The sequence below is a fragment of the Lutjanus erythropterus genome, chromosome 7 (genome assembly GCF_056507025.1).
Source record: "Lutjanus erythropterus isolate fLutEry1 chromosome 7, fLutEry1.hap2, whole genome shotgun sequence".
Lineage (NCBI taxonomy): Eukaryota > Metazoa > Chordata > Actinopteri > Lutjaniformes > Lutjanidae > Lutjanus > Lutjanus erythropterus.
The window spans coordinates 25,585,674-25,607,012 of NC_139323.1; the positions used below are offsets into that span (position 1 = coordinate 25,585,674).

The following is a 21,339-nucleotide window of genomic DNA, read 5'->3' on the forward strand; positions in this document are numbered from 1 at the left end:
TCATTGCAGTCAATGTACATGACAAAGTAAGAATTAGATGTATTCATTCTAATGGGTGTCAACACAGTTGCAAACACAGCTTCTATGGATTTTTCGTCAACCATTAGCAGTTCCACCGTGTCCAGCTTGTTTACTGCAAACAATGATCAATGCTAGAAATCATAGAACTATCACAGCTTTTATGGTGGAGCACTGTGACATCTACTCCAGAAGGGTGCTATATAAATAAACTTTATTTACTGCCTTATAAAAGAACTGGACTTTCAAAGGACTTTATATCTCAGTGCCCAGTGTAGATTTTCCCCCCTCACACACCAAGTAACTTCCCAACATGGTTGACCTATACACTGCCCTGAAATGCACAGCTCCATTGTATTTCACTGTAATGGGGAATTATGATACGCGGGAGGTGGAAATCCACTGTGGGCACTTGTGTCTTTTACTGGGGCAATGAAATCAAAAGTGCTGACCCATGAGGCCAAGTATGCTTGATGCTTCCAATACCATTTACCAAATGACTGAATCAAATACAAAGGTTTAAACTGGAAGGCACAAGAACTTTTTGCCACATCCTGGGGGAAGTTGGTTGCAGAGGGCATGTTATAGCGATCTAGGTCCAAAAACAATAAAGGTTAAACAAAAATGAAACTTTTGTCATTTTGTTTGAGATGGATGTGTGGGCATGGTATGATGAGAAAAAAAGGCTTTCCTCCCTTCTGCCTAACAGTGTTGCACAGACCCTCTGTGTACAAATATTTTCATGGGCAACAGGAGCTTGGATGCCACTGACTACAATTTTGAAAGGCACCAATATTATTTCTAAGCCTTTACTTTTGTGCTCTACTTTAGTGCTCTGAAATATGAAATGCGGTTGGTGCTGCTGCTGCTCAGGAGAAATGCAAGTGCAAAGGGCAATTTTTCTGGCTTTATTTGACAGAAATGCGCACAAACTCCCCACATACTGAGAGTGGTTTGTCTGATTTTGAGTTGAGCACTGTAAAACACGGTGTATTTTTAAAAAAAAAAACATTATAATTATAGAACTTTAATGCTGTTAGGACAGAGTGTCTGGTTATATGGAACCACAGACCAGACAATGTCTTTTTTTACCTTTAGCCTTAAAGGGTTATTTTTCTCTTTTTCAACAAGGACCTATTTTTAGTGTCGATGCCAGCAGAAGTGAAACTGAGCTGAGTAATCCCTGCAGCTGGCAGCTGCACACTGTCACAGTATGTCCATTTAAAAGTGATTGTTTTTGTCACTGACTTAAGTGACAGCAGCCCTTTTTTAAAAATATTTTTTAAAGATACTATTTAAATGTTAAATAATGTTAAAATAGGCATGGGCGATACAGCTGAAAAACCTATCATGATAGTGAAGTTTCATAAAGGTCAGTATTGATAATTATTGTTCATAATTATTAATTATAGAGCAGCTAGAACAGTCTGGTAAGTTCAGAGAATGACATCACTTCATGTAATGCAGCCTTTAAAACCAGGAAAAGGCAACACTTTTGCCATATTACAATATAACAATAGCCAAAATCTATCACAATATCTAGTCTCATATCATGATACAAGGTAATATTGATATATTACCCAGCCCTAGGTTTTGTAAAGGAGCTCTGGTTAGTTTGACAAGAGCAAAAACATGTACACTGCTCTTTAATAAAAAGGTCTGTCTCCATTCCTCCTTTCTCCTTTTTGAGTCAGTCAATCAGTCCAAAGATTAACATTTTTAGTGGACGTATTTTAACAGTGTGCAGTTGCCTGGAGGGATCACTCATAGCTCAGTTTTTCTTCTGACAGCTGCAGTGCTCTCCCACCATGTTGAAAAATACAGAAGTAACCCGTTAAGGCTAAAGGGAAAAAAAACTTTACCTGGTCTGTGGCACCACACAACTGGACTTCAGGGCAGCCTTTCAAAACATATTTGTGGTTTTATGACAACAAGACATAAAGCATGTATACTACTGACACTGCACAGAGTGAAAAAACATTAGAATGACACCTGAGGCTCAAGAATCAATAGAGGAAAATTAAAGTGAGCGTATCTTTTATGATAAAAGAAAATGGGTGCAAAATGGGTCACCTATGCTTGGTTGACCAAATGATATAACTGACTTTTTGGTGCCTCCGGCTAACAGTGTATTTTTTTTTTTAAAAACATTATAATTATAGAACTTTAATGCTGTTAGGACAGAGTGTCTAGTTGGTTAAAAACTGTCTACACCTGCTTGTAGGATGTATGTGGTCCTTTCCTCTCAGTTAATTGAATACCCCCAGCCATCAGACAGGAGTAATTACATTTTTAGTTCAATCATCTGACACTGCACCGGGATCTATTCAGACTCAAGTCTGAAGTCTCATTTTAAATGCCCAAAAAGCCAAACCAGAAATGTCAGCAGACCACAAGTTCGCTCTACTGGACATATCGGTTTCACCTGATACTGCCTGATTCAATTTGGTCAGAGGTTGTTTTCTTCAAGGCAGCTGGTCTGATGCCGCCCCGTCTGATGTCCGGTTATATGGCACCACAGACCAGACAATGTCTCTTTTTTTACCTTTAGCCTTAAAGGGTTATTTTCCTCTTTTTCAACAAGGACCTATTTTTAGTGTCGATGCCAGCAGAAGTGAAACTGAGCTGAGTAATCCCTGCAGCTGGCAGCTGCACACTGTCACAGTACGTCCATTTAAAAGTGCTTGTTTTTGTCACTGACTTAAGTGACAGCAACCCTTTTTTAAAAATATTTTTAAAGATACTATTTAAATGTTAAATAATGTTAAAATAGGCCTGGGCGATATAGCTGAAAAACCTATCATGATAGTGAAGTTTCATAAAGGTCAGTATTGATAATTATTGTTGATAATTATTAATTATAGGGCAGCTAGAACAGTCTGGTAAGTTCAGAGAATGACATCACTTCATGTAATGCAGCCTTTAAAACCAGGAAAAGGCAACACTTTTGCCATATTACAATATAACAATATCCAAAATCTATCACAATATCTAGTCTCATATCATGATACAAGGTAATATTGATATATTACCCAGCCCTAGGTTTTGTAAAGGAGCTCTGGTTAGTTTGACAAGAGCAAAAACATGTACACTGCTCTTTAATAAAAAGGTCTGTCTCCGTTCCTCCTTTCTCCTTTTTGAGTGCCAAAACAATCAGTCCAAAGATTAACATTTTTAGTGGACTTATTTTAACAGTGTGCAGTTGCCTGGAGGGATCACTCATAGCTCAGTTTTTCTTCTGACAGCCGCAGTGCTCTCCCTCCATGTTGAAAAATACAGAAGTAACCCTTTAAGGCTAAAGGGAAAAAAAACATTACCTGGTCTGTGGCGTCATACAGCTGGACTTCAGGGCAGCTTTTCAAGACATATTTGTGGTTTTATGACAACAAGACATAAAGCATGTATACTACTGACACTGCACAGAGTGAAAAAACATTAGAATGACACCTGAGGCTCAAGAATCAATAGAGGAAAATTAAAGTGAGCGTATCTTTTATGATAAAAGAAAATGGGTGCAAAATGGGTCACCTATGCTTGGTTGACCAAATGATATAACTGACTTTTTGGTGCCTCCGGCTAACTGGTTTTGAAAACGAAAATCCTGTGTTTGATTCAATATAAATATATTGGACAAAGTGAGTTATACATCACTGAACACTGAAGATGAGGATAAAAGAAAGCTTAAGAGTGAAAGAGGATAATTCATACCGGGAATGATGGATAACATCACAGTCAAAACAGCAGGAGAATTTACCTGTTTGTGTCTTACTTGTGATAACTGACAACTAGGATTCAAGCCATCTTAATATACGCCTTCCTTTTTTTTTTAGATTTTTAATATGTTAAACACATACTGACTTAATCTACGTGGACCTCTTTCCTGTAAGACATTTAGACTTGTCATAGCAGGTGAAGCACAGCTGTAATTCATGAAATGAATGATGGCTCAGTTCTTTTGTGGTTTCCCAGTAAGCCATGCCAGTAAGGCTGCATACACAATACCAAAGCCTAAATAGACTGCAGCCATTATTAATGTTGTCAAGCCTTCCTGTGGTTTTCCTGGTGCATGTCAAAATGTCTGATGTGAAAAAGCCCTGTGAAGTTTCTTGCGCAATTCATACAATGCAAATGCGAGGCTCCATGTAACTGGAACAATCATGAGAAACAGGTGTGAGTAATAATAACTCCCACATTCAGCGGTACCCTTCAGTGATATCCACAGGTGGCATGCAGGGTTCCAATTACACAAAGTGCTCACAAACGTGAAGAGAATTGTGGATTTTGATGTGAAAATAGCTTCTAATGATATCTTTGAGATGGTCAAACATTAGTCAAGCCTCCAATAATAAGCCAAATGATGAGGAGTGGGAGATATCATCACCATGATTATATTAATCATGCCAAGCCCACAAAATGCCACTAATACTTATCAGACTTTTATCACGCTTTTATGTCCTACAACCCTATTCTTAGTATAATCTAACTTTTGTTTTTGAGCCACTGTGCTTTCCTCTGCTTTTCTGAGCTGCGTAGAAGCATATTCCTCCCTCTGAATACTTCTAAAGAAAAAAAAAAGCTTTAAACAAGTTTGCTCTTAATCACTATATCAACACATTCATGCATGCAACATGCCTGAATGACAGAAAAAGCCCTGCAGACCTGCAATTTTCTTTTGGTTATTAAAAATGTCTTGTTTGATTTTGTAATATATGCAATGAGTATAAGTATTATTGATGTGTTTCACTTGTCTATTGTATTGATTAGGGTATCATAAATGATGAATTATTGATAATTTGACCAGTTTAAACCAGATGATGGAGAGTGCAGCCTTTTGGGAGGAATTTGTCATTAAAAAAAAAAGATTTTGTGAGCTCCTTCAACTTAATGACATTAGTATAAGCTGAAAAGATGTTTGATTTGACTTCAACACACGTATCACCTGCGCAAGGACATTGTGTTGCGTCATCTGCAGAATCTGTAACTGGTCTTCATAATACTAATAACAAATGATGTTACTCTTACTCAACTCAACATCCATGCCCAACTCCCTGTCCTGAATTTCACTCATTCTCATTTGGTCACCCTAAGTGCACGTAAGAAACAACTAGCATAAATAAATCTAAATATATGTAAATGACAGAGAACAGGCAGGTACAGTCAGTGAGGACTTGTCTTCCCGCTGAGCAATTTTGATTATAATTGCAGAGAAAATAGAGAGATATGGCTTATTCCCTGTTTCTGTCTTTGCTTCCAAATTAATTTTCACACCACAGACAAATTCTATTACAGCTAGGCTGTAAGATATCCAAAAGATGGTCCACATTGCACGAAGTTATGATTGGATAAATTTCGTAGAATAAGAAGCTAAAAAAGTTTTTGACAAATCCACAATGGAGACTAAATAAATTGAAGATATTACAGTGTTAGGGTTAACTGAAGGGATAAACAAGCTTTTGCTGGAAGATTTCAGAATTATAGAACAAAATGTGAGTTTAAATTTGGACCAATGTGGTGCTGGAAGGATTGTAACAAATACACAATTACAGATGTATCTGAAACAAATGGACAAATTTCCATTTGAAAAAATCTAATTAGGCTGCAGTCCTTCTTGATAAATGAAAGCCAATATATTTTTTCCATGCAAGATCTAGTTGCATCATCCTGCCCCAGCTGCAAATGGTATTCCTATCGATTTCAGCAGGAAAGGGGCTTTGCAAAGGTCACAGAAGCCATTAAACGAGAATCGCATCCTTGATATATACTTTGAAGAACATTATATGTTGAGTGCTCAACCTTGACATTACAGTAAACAAAAACAGACATGGCATTATGTAGCCTGAAAAAATATGAAAAATAAGAGACAGAAAAAAATAACCCCCACTGTTGGTGTTTGTGACGTAAAAACCACCAAGGGACCAAACTTGGATTGTGTGCGAGTGCATGCTGTGAGATATTTGAGAGACTGACAAAGGCCCCTCTCACCTGAGGGAGATGTCACTCCAAGCAAATTAAAGAAATCATAGCAAGGTTAATTTCACATTCAGTGCCAATGCTGGCTAAGTCCCGTTGCAGTAAGCAATTTCCCACATTGTGTAGGGGAGATGTGAGTACGCTTCCTTCAGGGCTGCAATACACAGATAGGGCAGGCATCGCTGAAGAATCCATTATAGCATAGAGCAGCATTTTCTACATCAATTTATCCTTTTAACTCCTGAAAATGGAGAACAACCCACGCTGCTACATTGTGTGCTGCTGCCTTCTGGCCCCAACTCAAGGTGTGGGCCAGAACTAGGGGTAGAATCACACCATGTGCAGGGTCTGTCTGAAAAACAGGCTGTTAGTATGCCTTGATACATAACCCACCCGGCTCCCTAGCTGTCAATCTGAGGCCGCTAAAATCCAGAGACTGGAACTGGGCCAAAGGAGCCTTGAGTCATGTCTGATTGCATGTGCTGCCACCTCAGTGACCCGTAGAATTACCTCACTGTTACTTTCTGTGCAGACATATTTAGCCAAATGCACTGTAGGAAGGAAACACAATTTTAGGTGCTGGACCTCGCTGGGCAGAGAGAGATATTTGACTACATATGATTTGAAAATAGCTTAGAGTACTACATATGGCAAATAAACACACTAACTAACAAGATTAAAAGAAAAATAGAGTCATTAGTGTGATGGAAGAAAATGTTTCTGTTTGTTTTGTCCTTTGAAATTAATGCATAAAAGAACTTTTTGATTCTGTAATAATAAATCACATGTTAACATTATTGATAAATTCAGTTTGTTTACACAAGAACTTAATGGTATATTTCTCAATTAAATATTGTGTGAGGAGAGATGTAGTTAATGAGAACTACAACCCCCAATTCCAAAGGACCATCCAGATTCTTACCAGCCCTTACTTCAAAAGCCAGCATCTGTGATGGTATGGTGTTGAGTTAGTTGCCATGGCATCACGACTTGGCTAAATGTCACATCTGTAAACGCCCCACTGATGCTGGACGATAATGTAAGGTGATGTATCACGGTGGTTAACATGCCCCTTTCCAAAACTTTAGTCGAACGAGTTGCAGGCATCAGAATGAGTGCATAATTACAAAAAAAAACAATAAAGTTAATCAGTTTGAACAGTAAATATCTTGTTTTTGTACTATATTCAACTGAATATGGGTCGTTTTTGCAAAGCATTGCATTCTGTTTTTGTTTACGACTTACACAAGTCCCACATTTTTTGAAATTGGGGTCATAGTCAGAATGTTACTGGAAGATGAATCTGCATGAAAAATAAGAAATACTTTCTACTTTACCATTAAATTCGAACATACTGTTGTATGTAACAAATGAGCAAAAAGTTGACTCCATACAACAGCTCAAACCGGTCTTATTGTTTAATTAACTGTCTTGGCCACCGTAGTGCGTGGAATTGAATCAATCTGTCGAGTTTGGCCAGAGCATGAATACTTAACACTCTGCAATAAGAGTGTGAATATAAGAACAGATTATTTTTAACCTGTTTTCACTCACGTATTAAGACTGGAGCCAAAAACAAATATAGATATGCAGTATGTGTCTATATAGAAAAGCTTAGTATAGTATAGAGATATAGTGATCTGATTCAGAAGAATATCACATAGTCAAAACAAATATTATCTAACCTTTTACCACCCACTTTTCCAACTGTGGGAAGGATTTTTGTGCGGAACTTAAACTGCTAGTGCTATAAAAAGTTAGAGTTTGCCTCATTTTTTAAAGGAAGAATGCCAAAATTATCTGGTTTTGTAACAACAACCCTCTCCTTGGGTTTTAAATTGTTTCCTTGGGCAAACACAGTTTTTACTATGTACTGACATTTTACATACAAAAAAGAACTGATTCAATGATCAAGAGAATAAACAGCTACAATAACATGGTGCTTTTATCCAAAACACTTCACAATTCACCCTAAGGATAGGCGATATGGCAAAAATAGAATATAACTTTTTTTCCCGGGAAAATCTACAATTTTGCCATAATTCTTTTTCATATCAGTTTTAAGACCACTATGCGAGTTACTGAACTATTCCACCAAACTAATTTTATTGTGGTGTCTCCAGGTAAGGCGCAACATGGAGTAGCAACTAATGTGATTTAGGAGATTGGCTGTGAAAACAATTTTGGATGCCTGTATGAATCATAGAACTGCAACTGATAAAATGTGCACTGTAGCACCATACAAAGAATCTCTGTGTAAAAGCAGATCATGGAAACATTTTAATGATTCACAATCTAATCTTGTCAGCAAACTACCATGGAAGTTGCTGATCCTCTGCTGGAGCAATTTGGGGTTCTAGTAGAGGCTTTATATGATATGACGCCACATATATTGCAATAGACACTTGTAAATATGTCATTCATCACATATTAAAAGTCTTAAGAAATCCAACCGGGGGAAAGTAGTGAATTTACTACAACTTACCACTGCACCCATGTTAAAAAGTGATTTATATGTTTTCTTGTCTGATGTCAAGAGAAAGGATTCAGCGCTGTCCACAAACAACCAAAAACTGTTTTACATGAGACAAGGAGCTGGATGCATGTTCGAGTTTCTTTTCATCATTGCCAACAGTTATGTTGATTAGTGCCAATTTGGCAGTCTTGAATATTTTGAAAGGAATAAAAAGTGATATTTTAAGTGATATTTGAATAATTTTAAATCTGTATTAATTGGTGCCAACATTTACATGGATTAGTGCCAATTTATGTTGCCTTGTATACAATTATCTAATATAGTGGAGTTGATTAAAATGATTATTTTTAGGAAACAAAAAATGTTGTGTTCAATTTGTGTGAGGTTCAGACCTTTTCCCTCACAAAGTGCCAGGACTAAAAAGGCATTTTTGTAGGGTCATATTTGGGCGAATTTCAAAACTTTCCCTTCGTATTATTTCTCAAGACTTTTTTCTCTCACTCAGAACAAATTGAGGACATGTTGCAATTTGTGTGAGGTTGACCCACAATTTTGAGTAAAATGCCTGGACTATTAGTGTTACATAGCATCTTGCCCAAGTGGACAATTTAAGCTGGGGATCAAGCTGTGATTAGTGGATGACCCGCTCTACCTGCTGAGCCTGCTGAGCCATAGATTTTTTTTTCAAAATCCTTGAGAACTGATTCCCAAATCATTGCAAGGATCTAACAATCAAAAATATTTTTTTATTTGAATTTAGAGGAAAACCGTTCAAGTTGGGAGGCATGTTAAAGAGTAAAACAAAAAAAGGTCCCTGTCTGGAAAAGAAATCATCTGTGGCTGCCAACTTCCATTAAATATGTGTAGTGTGGCAGTAACTCAATACCACATTTGAGTTAAAAAAAAAAAAAAGGTCTACTATTCATCATGTTACAGACACTCCAATAAAGCATGTGCCCATTGAGCACCTCTTTAGTTTGCAATACTCAGCTCAACAGCTCAATGGGGAAGTGTTAGACATGGCTCCTGCTGTTGATATCTGAAATTTGAAATGTGGCGCCTAACTCTTTATCTTTCACCTCCCATCATGTTTAAAGCGTGCTCAAGTGTCAGCCCTTGAACTGCGCATCAGTTCATTGCAAACTATGAGGAAAAAGGAGCCCGGTGGTGAATGAGAGCTCTCTGGTGAACAGACCACCAAAAACTTGCTTAGCATCTGTTAAATGGCTGCCACATTCCAGTGCGACAGGGCAGGCACAACTCAAGGTATGTAGCAGTAATATAAAGTCAAGTTTGAATAATTCATTGCACCACTCACATTGAAACCGACTGAGCTACTGTACTTATGCACTTGCTGTTGCCACTTAGTTCAGGACCAAGAAAGTTCTGTTGGATCGAGCTTTAAGCTACGGCACACATACTGTAGTGAGTTGTCAGGGAAGAGCAGGAAGATGCTGCTGTTTCCTGTGGGGGTGTTTTGCGGAAAATATGCCTCATGCACTTAAATGAAAAGGCAAAACAAAACATATACAGTGTGTAGCTGATATATGTACAGTAGCTGCTTGGAAAGAGAGAGAAAAATGTGTCCCAGCTGAGTCTTATCACAGGAAACAATCAAATATGTATTCTGGTATTCTAGTCAGCCTTTTCAAAGGTCACACTTCTATCCCACGGATTCAAATCTCAATGGAAAAAGCTTATCAAAGCTATTTTGCCCAGCCATCCAGCCGTCCACCCGACCGAACCAGAATGAAACAGACTATGTTAAAGGCTATTTTACCCCCCCGCCCCTCCCCACCATGACCTATGAAAGAGTGGTGAGGAACCATACCACAGTACTCCATGCGCAGACGATACGCTGAAAGGATGACACGTCATTCGAGCCATTATAAGCTTCAGGAGTTAAGTAAGTAGCTATGTCAAGAGCTAAATTGATAATGACAGAATGGCTTCTGGGAGTATTACCAATGCATTCTGGTTTAAATTCAGCCTTTATTTAACCATACAAGTTGATTGAGAGCAAGTTTAATGACATCAAAAGCCTGGGGCGGGTGCTGCAGGGTCAGAAATGATCACATTGATACATACAAACTAGGCACTTTCCCACGAATTCTTTTCAACTGGTGTCTGAGCTGCAGCACTGGAACAGTCGGGGGTAGAATCCTTGCTCAAGGGTAGGGAGAGAATTAAACACTCACTTTGCACATCCAGATTTCACCAGATGATAAGGGGACTTGAGCGGGGCTTTCCAGTCCTAAGAGCACTTATCATGCAGCAATCAGCCCAAACTCCTGAGGACTTCACTGTCAAGCAAATTTTTACATGGGTAATTAAACTGTTACACAAAGCAGCAGTGATGTTTTAAGCACATTAAGCTGCAGACATATGCTGGCACCATTCCTTCTCCTAGGAACATGTCAACAAAGATGATCTGTGTGTTACAAGTACTTGCATCTATCTAATTGAGGAATATGCATTGACTTTATGTGCACACGTACTGAGCCAAATTATCGTCTCAATAAACAGTTTATGGCCACACTTCACTGGATGCACAAAGTTTATTATTAGCTGGCAGTTTGCTGGTTGGCAGGAAGGGGAGAGGAGGAAAAAAAATGCAAACACAAAACAGTCGGAGTGGGAATAGGAACTTGACAGTCAGTCAGGGCAATTTATCATTCTGTCAAACTTCACTGACTGCTGCAGCAGAACTATCTACAGTGCGAAAAATCTCCACCCCCAGCCCAAAATGGCTGAGTGTTGAAGAGAGTAAGGCCAGCAAATATAACTTGCCATGAAGACATGTTTGTCACTTTACAACCATTTCACCAGCCAATTTTACCCACTTGGCCTTGTGTCAATGAAAGTATTAATGCCGACCAAACATAAACAATGGTGCAAGTGTAAATTCTGCAGGCGTAAAGGTGCAACCAGGTATAACTGATATTATTATGATTTATGAGGCAAACCCATGGTTTGATATACCCACAGTACATGTTTGACTGAAAAACTATGAAAGTTGAACAGTTGTTATCATTTTCTTAATGCTTTAGTATTTTATAGTGCTAATGAAATTATCATCAGCCGGTTTTCAACTTGATCAGCTATGACCAGTGACTGGTCGGTCGGTCAGGATAAAGAAAAGAGACGGGGAGAGAGGAGAGGGAGAGGAGAAGAGGTACATGAGTAGAGAGGACAGGAAAATATGAGAAAAGACATGAGGAGAGAAGGGGGGGAGAAAGGTTGGAAAGAGGAAAAGGTGATAAGGAAATGAGGAAAGAAGAAAAGACGATAAAGGCTGGCAGTAATCTACAACACGTTGGAGAAAAGGTTATTTAAAGGAGAAATCTGTAACATATTTACTGTAATAAATCACAAAATGACCATGATATGTCATCAGAGATTGAGAAATCCCCACTTCTCTGAAAGCAACACCAGAGCTGTGTAGGGCTGTGGCCACGGTGACAAAGCAGCATATTCCCACGGGATGGCTGTTTACTGTGACTGCCTTAATAGCTGCATTTTTTTGGACTTTGTTGAATCATACTGTCATGAGCATAGCACAGCTCCTTTAAGGAATGAGGCAGTGCATAAGTGTGCGGGGTATGCAAGTGAACATGAGCAAGCTGCAGACTGACGTGCTGCTCACAGCAGAGCAGAAATTTATATCTAGCAGTAGGTTGGCAAGCCTCTCAAACCTAAAAAAGTCTTGTCTGTTGTTTCCCAAGTGCTGGAAAAGTGTCGGGGTTAGCCTTAAAGTAAGCTGAGAGGAAAGGGTCATTTTAAGCACATGCTACCGCTAACACTGAACCTGTACAATCTCAGCCCAAGGAGATTGTGTCCCTGTCAGGAGCTTTGTAACCCAGCCCTGAACTGCCACATCTGTTTGGGAGGTGTGGTAAAAATAAATCCACGATGATAAATCCAAGACCCAATGTCTTCTGTAATTATTTCTCCATTTTTACTTCTTGAAAACGACTGGTTTTGTTGTTGTTAGCACGTTGTTAGCCGCCCACTGGCAATCCCAAGATCCCAAGTCTGACGACCAATCAAAGGCCGTGTTCCTGACTTGTGTGTGACAGTGTTGATTCATAGGTGCATTAATAGATCAGTGTGCTTATATCAACATGAGACTGATCCTTCAAAATAAAATTTGCAGTTATGAAGGTAATGAGCTCAACCACACAGTGGGCAGTGTGGTTATCATCACATCCCAACCACGGAGTCCTGCTCAGACATTTCTATTCCCGCCCATAACTTGTGTTGTTGTTTGCCCATTTCACATTTGCTGTATGATTAAGTGTCTATTTATGAGCTGCAAGAAAAAAATAAATAACCTTTTAGAGGGCAGGGATGTTTATAGCACTTAAATTCAGCAAAATGTTCATGGAATCTGGCAGGAAGTCACTGAACTCAGAAGCCAGAGTGTGTATTTTCAGACCAGTGGGCTTTTGTTTTCACAATAGCAGGCTTAGCTTTACACTGACTGATAATTACCAGATATTAACTGATCAACTGATAAACTTACAGTGTCAGACTTGTCACTGCTTGTTATTGTCAAATTAAAATGTTGCAGTGTTCCTGCAGCGTGCCTGAGTTTCCTCGAGTCTGGGAAGTGGGAAGGGGGTCGGGGGGGGAAATAGTCAGTGTTTTATTATGAACACACAACTTCAATTTCCATGAAAGAAAGGTTCTAAAAATGTTTGTGTATGCTGTGGTTCTTTGAAAAAAGAAAATCTGAATCAGACAAAGTTGGACTCAGCAGGTCAGACTTTAAAAAAATCGGAAATCAGCCAAGAAAATTGCAACTGATAGCCTGAGAGAGCTGAATGCACTGTAGAAAATACACTACATGCAAATAGACCAAACACAAACAAGTGAGAAACTTAGACAACATTTAAAACACAAACAAATGAAGAAACACTGCCAACTTAATAACACCAGTCAGAAGTGGTCATTTAGGTTCCCTCAAGAATTTCCGTGGCGTTCGACTTGCAGGATTTATGTATTTGCTTGTGTTTTCTACATTAGCAGAAAATTTCTTTAGGGCATCTATGTGTTTTGTAAAACTGCATAAATTTGCCATTGCTCAGTTAAGATTAATCTCCCTGTTCTTAATGGAAGAAAATAAAAAACAAATGCGTGAACTTGATCGCACCAGCAGTCCCCAAACTTTAAAAAAGAAGAAAGGTCCACTCGTCTAGCAAAAAGTTTAAAAGATTTTCTTCAGATGGCTATTACATGGTGAAATTCTAAAAAAAACATGGACAACAAAGAATCCTTCAGGCTGTTTTTGCTGCTACACGTGGGTTGTAACCCAGCTCTATTTTTACTTGTACATGCACTGTCTATGCTTTTAGAATTTCACCATTAAATAACTATCTGAGTAAATGCTTTTGAACTTCTGAGCTCTCTGGACCTTCTGTTTTCTGAAGTTTACAAACTAGCTGACCACAAAAAAATGTGGTGGACGACATAACCGTTTTAGCATTGATACTGTATATGAAAGTTTATTTTACATTTTACACAGCACAAGTATAGCTATATTTACTATCTGCAATTAATTACCCGTTTTTCATATTTTACAATCCTTTAAAAAATTAGCATTTTTATTCTTTTTTTGTGGTTGCAGGACTGTTTCCATTCATAACAGAGGTATTCCATATGCTGTGACAGCACGCTCAGGTTTGCCTGTGCACTAGTTAGAGCAGACTGTTCTGCATATCCAACAGATTTAATGGAATTCCATCGATAGGTAATTAGCCTATTACAACCTTTCAGTTGTACCACGTCCTTTGGACAAATCGCCCTTACTACAATAACCGACTCAAAGATCCCATGGCAAATGGCTTCTTTTCTGATGTGCTGGGAGACAGTCTGTGATTACATTTAGTCCCAGGCCCTTTCTTTTTGACCAGCATATCATTTCTTCCCTGGCATACTTCAAAGTGTGGACACTTCAAAGTAGAATGAGTGACTGCCACTCGGACTCTGAGGATGGCTCTTTTGATCATCTTCTGAAAACTCCCCTAACGCAATCAGGGCAGGCACCAGAGAGGAGGATTTGACAGCCATAAGATAAATGCAGTCATCCTCACAGCTATCTGATAAGCACAGCAGGCTCTAATCCATTAATATGAAAATGAGGGAGGACTCGAAGTGGCTGGGTGGGGGCTCTGCAGCAACAGTTAAATGCTTTGGAATGAGTTTTCAAAGGGAGGATTCAGTATTCAAAGCACTTAATGATGTATGTGCGTTCCGACTGGCAGCAACTTAAATAAATTATAATGATAATAATAAAGATATTCTCCGTTAATGCACCTTAAATGAAATGAGTTTACAAAATGCCAAAACAAATCTCAGATCTCCCTGCAATGATAAGAAATCCTCAGTACTCATCAACATGTTTGATTTTGTGGCAGGTTGTGCTCTGCTAACACATTAACTATCGCCTTGAGCAAGTAATAAAATCCATTGTTTTTGTTGTGTGTTAACTGCTTGAACAGTCTCATTTTACTTTGAGGGTCCAGTGTCTAAGATTTACGGGGATTTAGTTGCAGAATATGGCAAAAATGTAATATAATATTCATAAGTATATTTTCATCAAACACCTGAAAACAAGTATTGTGTTTTTGTTACCTTAGAAGTTTTGAGTTTTGCAGTCACATCAGGTTCTCCTACAGAACTACTTGGAAGAGGGTCAGTTTCAGTTCCTTGCAATCTGCAACCTTACTACAAGCTTTAAAAGATGTTTAATTTTTGAATGCTCAATGAATCAGTTCTTTTTTAGAAGAGCCAGATTTGAAAAAAAAAAAGTGCCTAGGGACACTTTACATTTCCCATGTCTGACCTGTAAAGTCAAGAATTTAAATATAAAAAACAATGCAGCTTCTTATTTTATCTTCACACCATTAGTTTTCAAAATTACAAAGGAAACATTATGTACAAAAGAACAAGAAAAACAATGCACCTTTTGTAATCCTAGATTAAAAGTAGCTTGTTGTTTTGATAAACACGTTGAACTTAACATCTTTTTTCATTCAGTTTGAATTCCCTCTGCTCAAACAGCCTGAGTTAAAACTTTTTGATAAAAATAAATATCTCTGTGATTAACAACAGACATAACAAATGAATAGACTAATCAGCCTTTCTGATTTGAAGCAATTATTTATTTAAACCTTTTTTTTCATATTTATCAATGATCAAAGGGCTGGATTGGGGTTGTTTAAGGGAAGATTATATTTTAAAGTTATATTATAGATTATGTTTTAAAAAGAGATATATTTTCTTCTGTTGAGTTCACAGGGCTTCTTTCTTTTTTATTTGATTATTTTTAAATGAAACCTTAATTATTTCACAATACATTTTTTAAGAAACTTTGTTAAATAACCTGTGGTAGGCCAATCACGCAATTACTTGCTAGACTTAATAAAATTGATTTCAGTTCGCAGCACAGAAGTTGGTCCAAATCATCTTTCAAGTAAAAATAACTATGTAGAAAAACATGTTTTTTCTTATTTTCCTTTGAGTCCAGCCTGCAGCAGAATGTGGCTGCATTAGTAACAGTAAAGGCCTCATTACTGTATGTGGGATGGATAAGACTATGGATAGATCAGAACTAAGGGTAAAATATATCAATATGGTCGAGAGGTGTCAACACATCAGTAGCTGCTCGCTATACAGTTTGTGTCTGTTTTAGATGATTTTTTTTTTTACATGATTTATTTATAAAGCTAGATCTATATGCTATGTTTATGAATGTAAACAAGTAATTCCCTTATCTTACCATTGTATCTCTCAAGATGCTAAGGTGAGACAAAGGCTAGCAATGAATTATCCATTGCTTCTGACCTTATATACACAAAGCTACATGGCAACATAATTGCAGGAGCTCAATATGTACTCAGGTCTCACTCTCTCAATGACACTGTATGTTCACTATAATATATCTACAACACATCCATCCCCCCTCCCTCCTTCTGTCATGAAACCATCCAACCTCATCTATCTCTACATCCCTTCCCCCTTCCATCTCTTCGTCTGCAACGTAACTACCAGTCCTCTCTCGTCCTCAGTCTATCACCTATTGATCCTGTCCATGCTTCCTCATTTCCTCTCGCCATTCATCCATCCCTCCGTCCATTTATCCATCTGCCCATTCATTAGCATAGGTGTGTGAGAGGTGAGGTGAACTCACCTAATGGGGTTATGTGTCTCCAGGAAATGGTTGGCTCGGGTTTCCCACTGGCTGTACAGATGAGCGACACATTGCTGCCCTCGTTTACCGTGATGTCAGAGGAAATGTCATATATCTTGGGAGGAACTGGAAAAAAAAAAGAATAAAAACAAGATTAGCATTTCAAATTTGCAACCTCTGGTTCATCCAGTAATATCATCTATATTACATTAGAGAGTAAAGAAAGGTGTGGTGGATAACAGTGAGAGCTGGCCTGTGTTCTAGTTTTCAGCAGGAAGATACAGTACTCGCTACACATAAATGACCCCTCACTTTAGGTAAAATACTAGGTAGTTTATACAGACTGTATGATTCAGTCTGACATTACCATCTTATTAAACAGTTTCCACTGGGGGGAGGATTTGATTTTCCGCTTCCCAGTCACTAGTTTCAAGCCCTCCGATTACATTTTGAGTCAACACTTAAAACTGCCACAATGTACAGTTTGTGTAAATTAAGCAGATTTACACAGCAGCCAGCTTTTGGCTAGAAATCAATAACTCATCAAAAGGCATCCTCATAACAGAAAACAACAGGCACGTTCGTTTTCGTTAACACTTAAAACACACAGGGTCCTATACAATCCTAAACCATCTATAGCACTTGGTCTACAGTGTACGGCACAAGAGCATTTGAGGTGTGCCCAACTTCGCTTTTGCTAATTAAACTGCCCATAACCTGGCAAAAAAAGTGAGGAGCAAAGGGGTTTTGTTTAGTCTAAATTAATCATAGATGTGTTTTGGGTTTAGCAAGAATTAAACAAGCCAGAGTGTTATCTCCCATGCCCTTTTTAAAAACCAGTTACGCAAAGGAAATAAATGCATGTATGCATGCATGCAGTGCATATTATGGACAGCTGGCCTGGCATTAGTCAAGTTATCTGGCAGAATATTACAGATGTCTGTTACAGCCTGGCGGAATGAGTGGAGTTTACAGCAGAATTTGTCTTTGCTGAGGATCAGGTATGTGATCCTTGGTCGGTACACTGCCTGCTTCCAAGGTCTCCCAATCCTCTATTCCATCAATACCTCCATTTGACTGTATATGAACAAATGCATCAGTATGTGCAGCTGTGCTTCCCTGTATGTGTAACAAGCAGTATAAGCATGTTGTGAACCCACCTATGTAGAGCATTGTACTACCTGAATAATGGACATTTGAAATAGCAGAAAAATAGGGTGCAATTGACTTTAGATAAGGTTTTTGTTGGTCAGTTGTATAATTACTTTCTGCTGCCTCAAGATGGCAATGGCACCAACAATGTGCCTGACCACACCTCAACATGCCCATGGACGCACAGTTGGGAGCAAGTACATTTGCAACTGTGTACTGTGTTCGCCAGAAAGAGGCAATGACAGTCACACTGCGCTGTGAATAAGACAGGGCCCTTACTCATATGGCATGGATACTAAAAAACAAAAACAAAGGCATTTTAAAATAACCCCAAAAAACTTAGTTACCTTTTTAGCAGAGAGCAACATGCTAACTGGGCAAGCAAGCTAACTAAACAAGCAAAGTTATCAGCAATACAGATGCTCATGAGTCAAATATTTTCTCATGTTATTACAGTTTTCTTATAAGGAACAAAGACTTAAGATTTTTTTTTGATAATATGACGAAGAACAGAATGTTTTGTACAGATACAGAACCCTATTGGGTGCTAGTATGTTAGCTGATGTAGCTTACTAGCAAATAAAGCCAGGCATGTGTTCAATCTGTGTGTGGTTACAATGCATGATAAACTCACATTTCTTTTAAAACAATGAGATCATTAAGGGCATAATTCGTTTGTGTTTATTTTATAGTTAGACACAGTTTAATATGTCATGGGCAGTGATTTAGCTGTTGACTGTGACTATGTTTAATATTTCCTGACAGAGCTTGGCAGAGTGAGTTAAGTCCCACCCACAAAGGCTTCGATTTGCTCAGTTGTTTCTCAAACAGCTATTCACAGGAACAAAACCAGGCCTTTCTGAATCACTCATAAAAAAATTGAGACGTGGGCAGTGATTCATGGGCCCAGAACCAGGGTACACTTTAGGATGTGTATCATAAATCCAAGTAAGTCCCTAAAAAGCATATTCTCAGAAAGAAAAGTTCTTTTCTGTTGAGGGCATCTCATCAACAGTCCCTGCTGGACATCACTTACCATCATAATTTACAAGTTTCTTGGGCACTTAAATCCTCTTGGAGCTTTGATGTTAAAAGCTTCGGTATTTAGGCTGCTCAAAACACACGCAGACACACATGCAGCCACCCACAAAGGCATTTAAATACATTCAGCTAAGCACACATGCAGGCACATGGGCGTACACACACACACTCTCTCTCTCTCTCCCTCACACACACACACACACACACACACATACAGGCTTATGAGACACTATTTTAATCGGCAAGATTTGAATCTCTGAGGGAGCTTTTCTGCAGTGGACTGTGCCATACAGTAATGGCTTCTCAGTCGTCTAGGGCTTCAAACTATTCTACCCTCTGATCCCTCCTGATGCCTGCTAAAAAACTAACAAAAGAAAAGTTGATTCAACAATTTCCCAAGTTCCACTTTAGACCCACCAACACTTTTTGGAGTCACATGGTCTCTTTTGTCATTGAGCTTTGTTCCCTTTAGCTGCAGCCACCCTCACTTTCTCCTCTTCATTCTATTATGAGGATGCTGCTAAGAACATACAGTATGAATAATGACAGTATCCACCATTAAATTAGATTTACCTTACTGCTCTTGTCTTCCCTCCTCAAATATTGCATGATCGAGCAAAAGAAAAAACATACAAATCCCAATTCCAAAAAAATTGGGATGCTGTGTGAAATGTAAACAAAAAAAGCATGCAGTAATTTGCAAATGCATTTCATACTGATAAACTATTGTTTGCCCTATTGCCCTTTTCTCTGATCATGATAGTATTATGATCGGCAAAAGGGGCATCATCACAAGCAAGGATGGGGCGAGGTTCACCACTCTGTGAAAAACTGTGGACAGATAGTCCAGCAGTTTAGGAACAATGGGCCTCATGCAAGAACCACTTGTATGAACAGATTTGTTCTCAAATGGTGTGTATGAGTGATTGAGGAGAACGCAACACGAATCACGAACACATATCACGAATGTTCCAGACCTGTCGTAGGAGTTGTGTGCAGTAAAGTCTGCTGTCATCCAGCTGTGGCGAGGCGTTTTCTTTTTCTTTGAAGCCATTTTCATATTGTGACACGTCCTTTTTATTTCAGTGACAGTCAGACCCTCAGGTAACGCGGCATTAACAGCACTCAGTTTTCCCTTTTCTTTGTTTTATCAGGTCCCTTAATTCCAAAGCTGACTCAGTTAAAATGACAAAGTTTATGGATCTCTGAAAGCAGGACGTCAAACTCCGAACTTGTAAAGTTCTTATTTTTTGATACCATTTTCATGAATGAACACTTCTTGACAAATGGGGCCAGAAGAGTAGCCTCATATGGTATTACTGATGCATGTTACTCATGCATGTGCACTCAGATACACACAGGCAGATCATTTACAGTTGTCTGAAGTTACAAGGGTTTGCTGAATCTGATGTACGAACGAAACAACTGAGAGAATTTTGAGATAAGAATACAAAAATGTTCTTGCATGAGGCCTAGTGTTTCTTAACACAAAAACCATCTACAATCCATAATATCATTAAAAGATTCAGAATCCTTATAAATCTCTACATATAAGGGGTCTGGCCAAAAATCAACATCGAATGCCTGTAGCCTATGGTGACACGCCATTAAAAACCCACATGATTTTATGAAGGACACTACATAGGCCTGAGAACACTTCTGAAAAATACTGTTGGTTAACATATTTTGTCATTGCATTTACAAATGCAGCACAACTCTACCATGCAAAGCACAAGCAAAATATCAACAACATCCAGAAACGCTGCCCAGGCTCATCTGAGATGGACTGACAGAAAGTTGGAAACTGTGCTGTGGCTTGATGAGTCCACATTTCACATTGTTTTTGGACAAAATGGATGTCATGGCTTCTGGGATAAAGAGAAGAAGGACCGTCCAGATTGTTGTGAGCACAAAGACTTGTTTGAAAGTTTTTATAAGACTTGAAGTCTTATAAAAACCTAGAATGGGAAAGAATTTCACTTTGAAAACTTAAATAAATAGTGTCCCAGAGATCATAAAGGTTTTGCAAGTCATTGCATTTTATTTATGCTTCACACAGCATTCCAACTGTTTTGGAATTGGGGTTAGTATATATTTACTGTACTGATACCAATTTGTGATCTGGAATGCTTAATAGATGGACCAATGTAAAAAAAAAAAAAAGATAATGTATCATCAACGCTAAGCCCATAATACTCAATAACCATACGCACTAATTGTATAATAAGAGCAAATAGCCTCCAGTCAAATACCGGATAGTGCATCATTAAAAGCATCAATACTCATATAACTGGAACCTCTTTGGCTCAAGGAAAAAAAACTGTCTATGATTCTAAAATGGCACCACCCAAGCCTGTATCGACCCAGCAGGCACAGCCTTCAATGATACGAGGGACTGCCCAAGAAAACATTCGCCTCCACCGCTGTTGTCTGTTTTGTGGGGGGATAGGCGTCATTTTTGATCAACAGATCTGGATCTAAATGAGAT

The 21,339-nt window shown here is 38.5% G+C and overlaps 1 protein-coding gene across 2 annotated transcripts in view; it reads right to left on the reverse strand.

Annotated features, from left to right (window-relative positions):
* Positions 1 to 21,339, reverse strand: part of negr1 (neuronal growth regulator 1) — a 191,946-nt gene that overhangs the window by 82,291 nt on the left and 88,316 nt on the right. For both annotated transcript variants that reach the window (XM_084723313.1, XM_084723314.1), the window contains exon 3: positions 16,659 to 16,784. In XM_084723313.1, the coding sequence (XP_084579439.1) occupies positions 16,659 to 16,784 (126 nt within the window). The remainder of the gene's footprint in view (positions 1 to 16,658; positions 16,785 to 21,339) is intronic.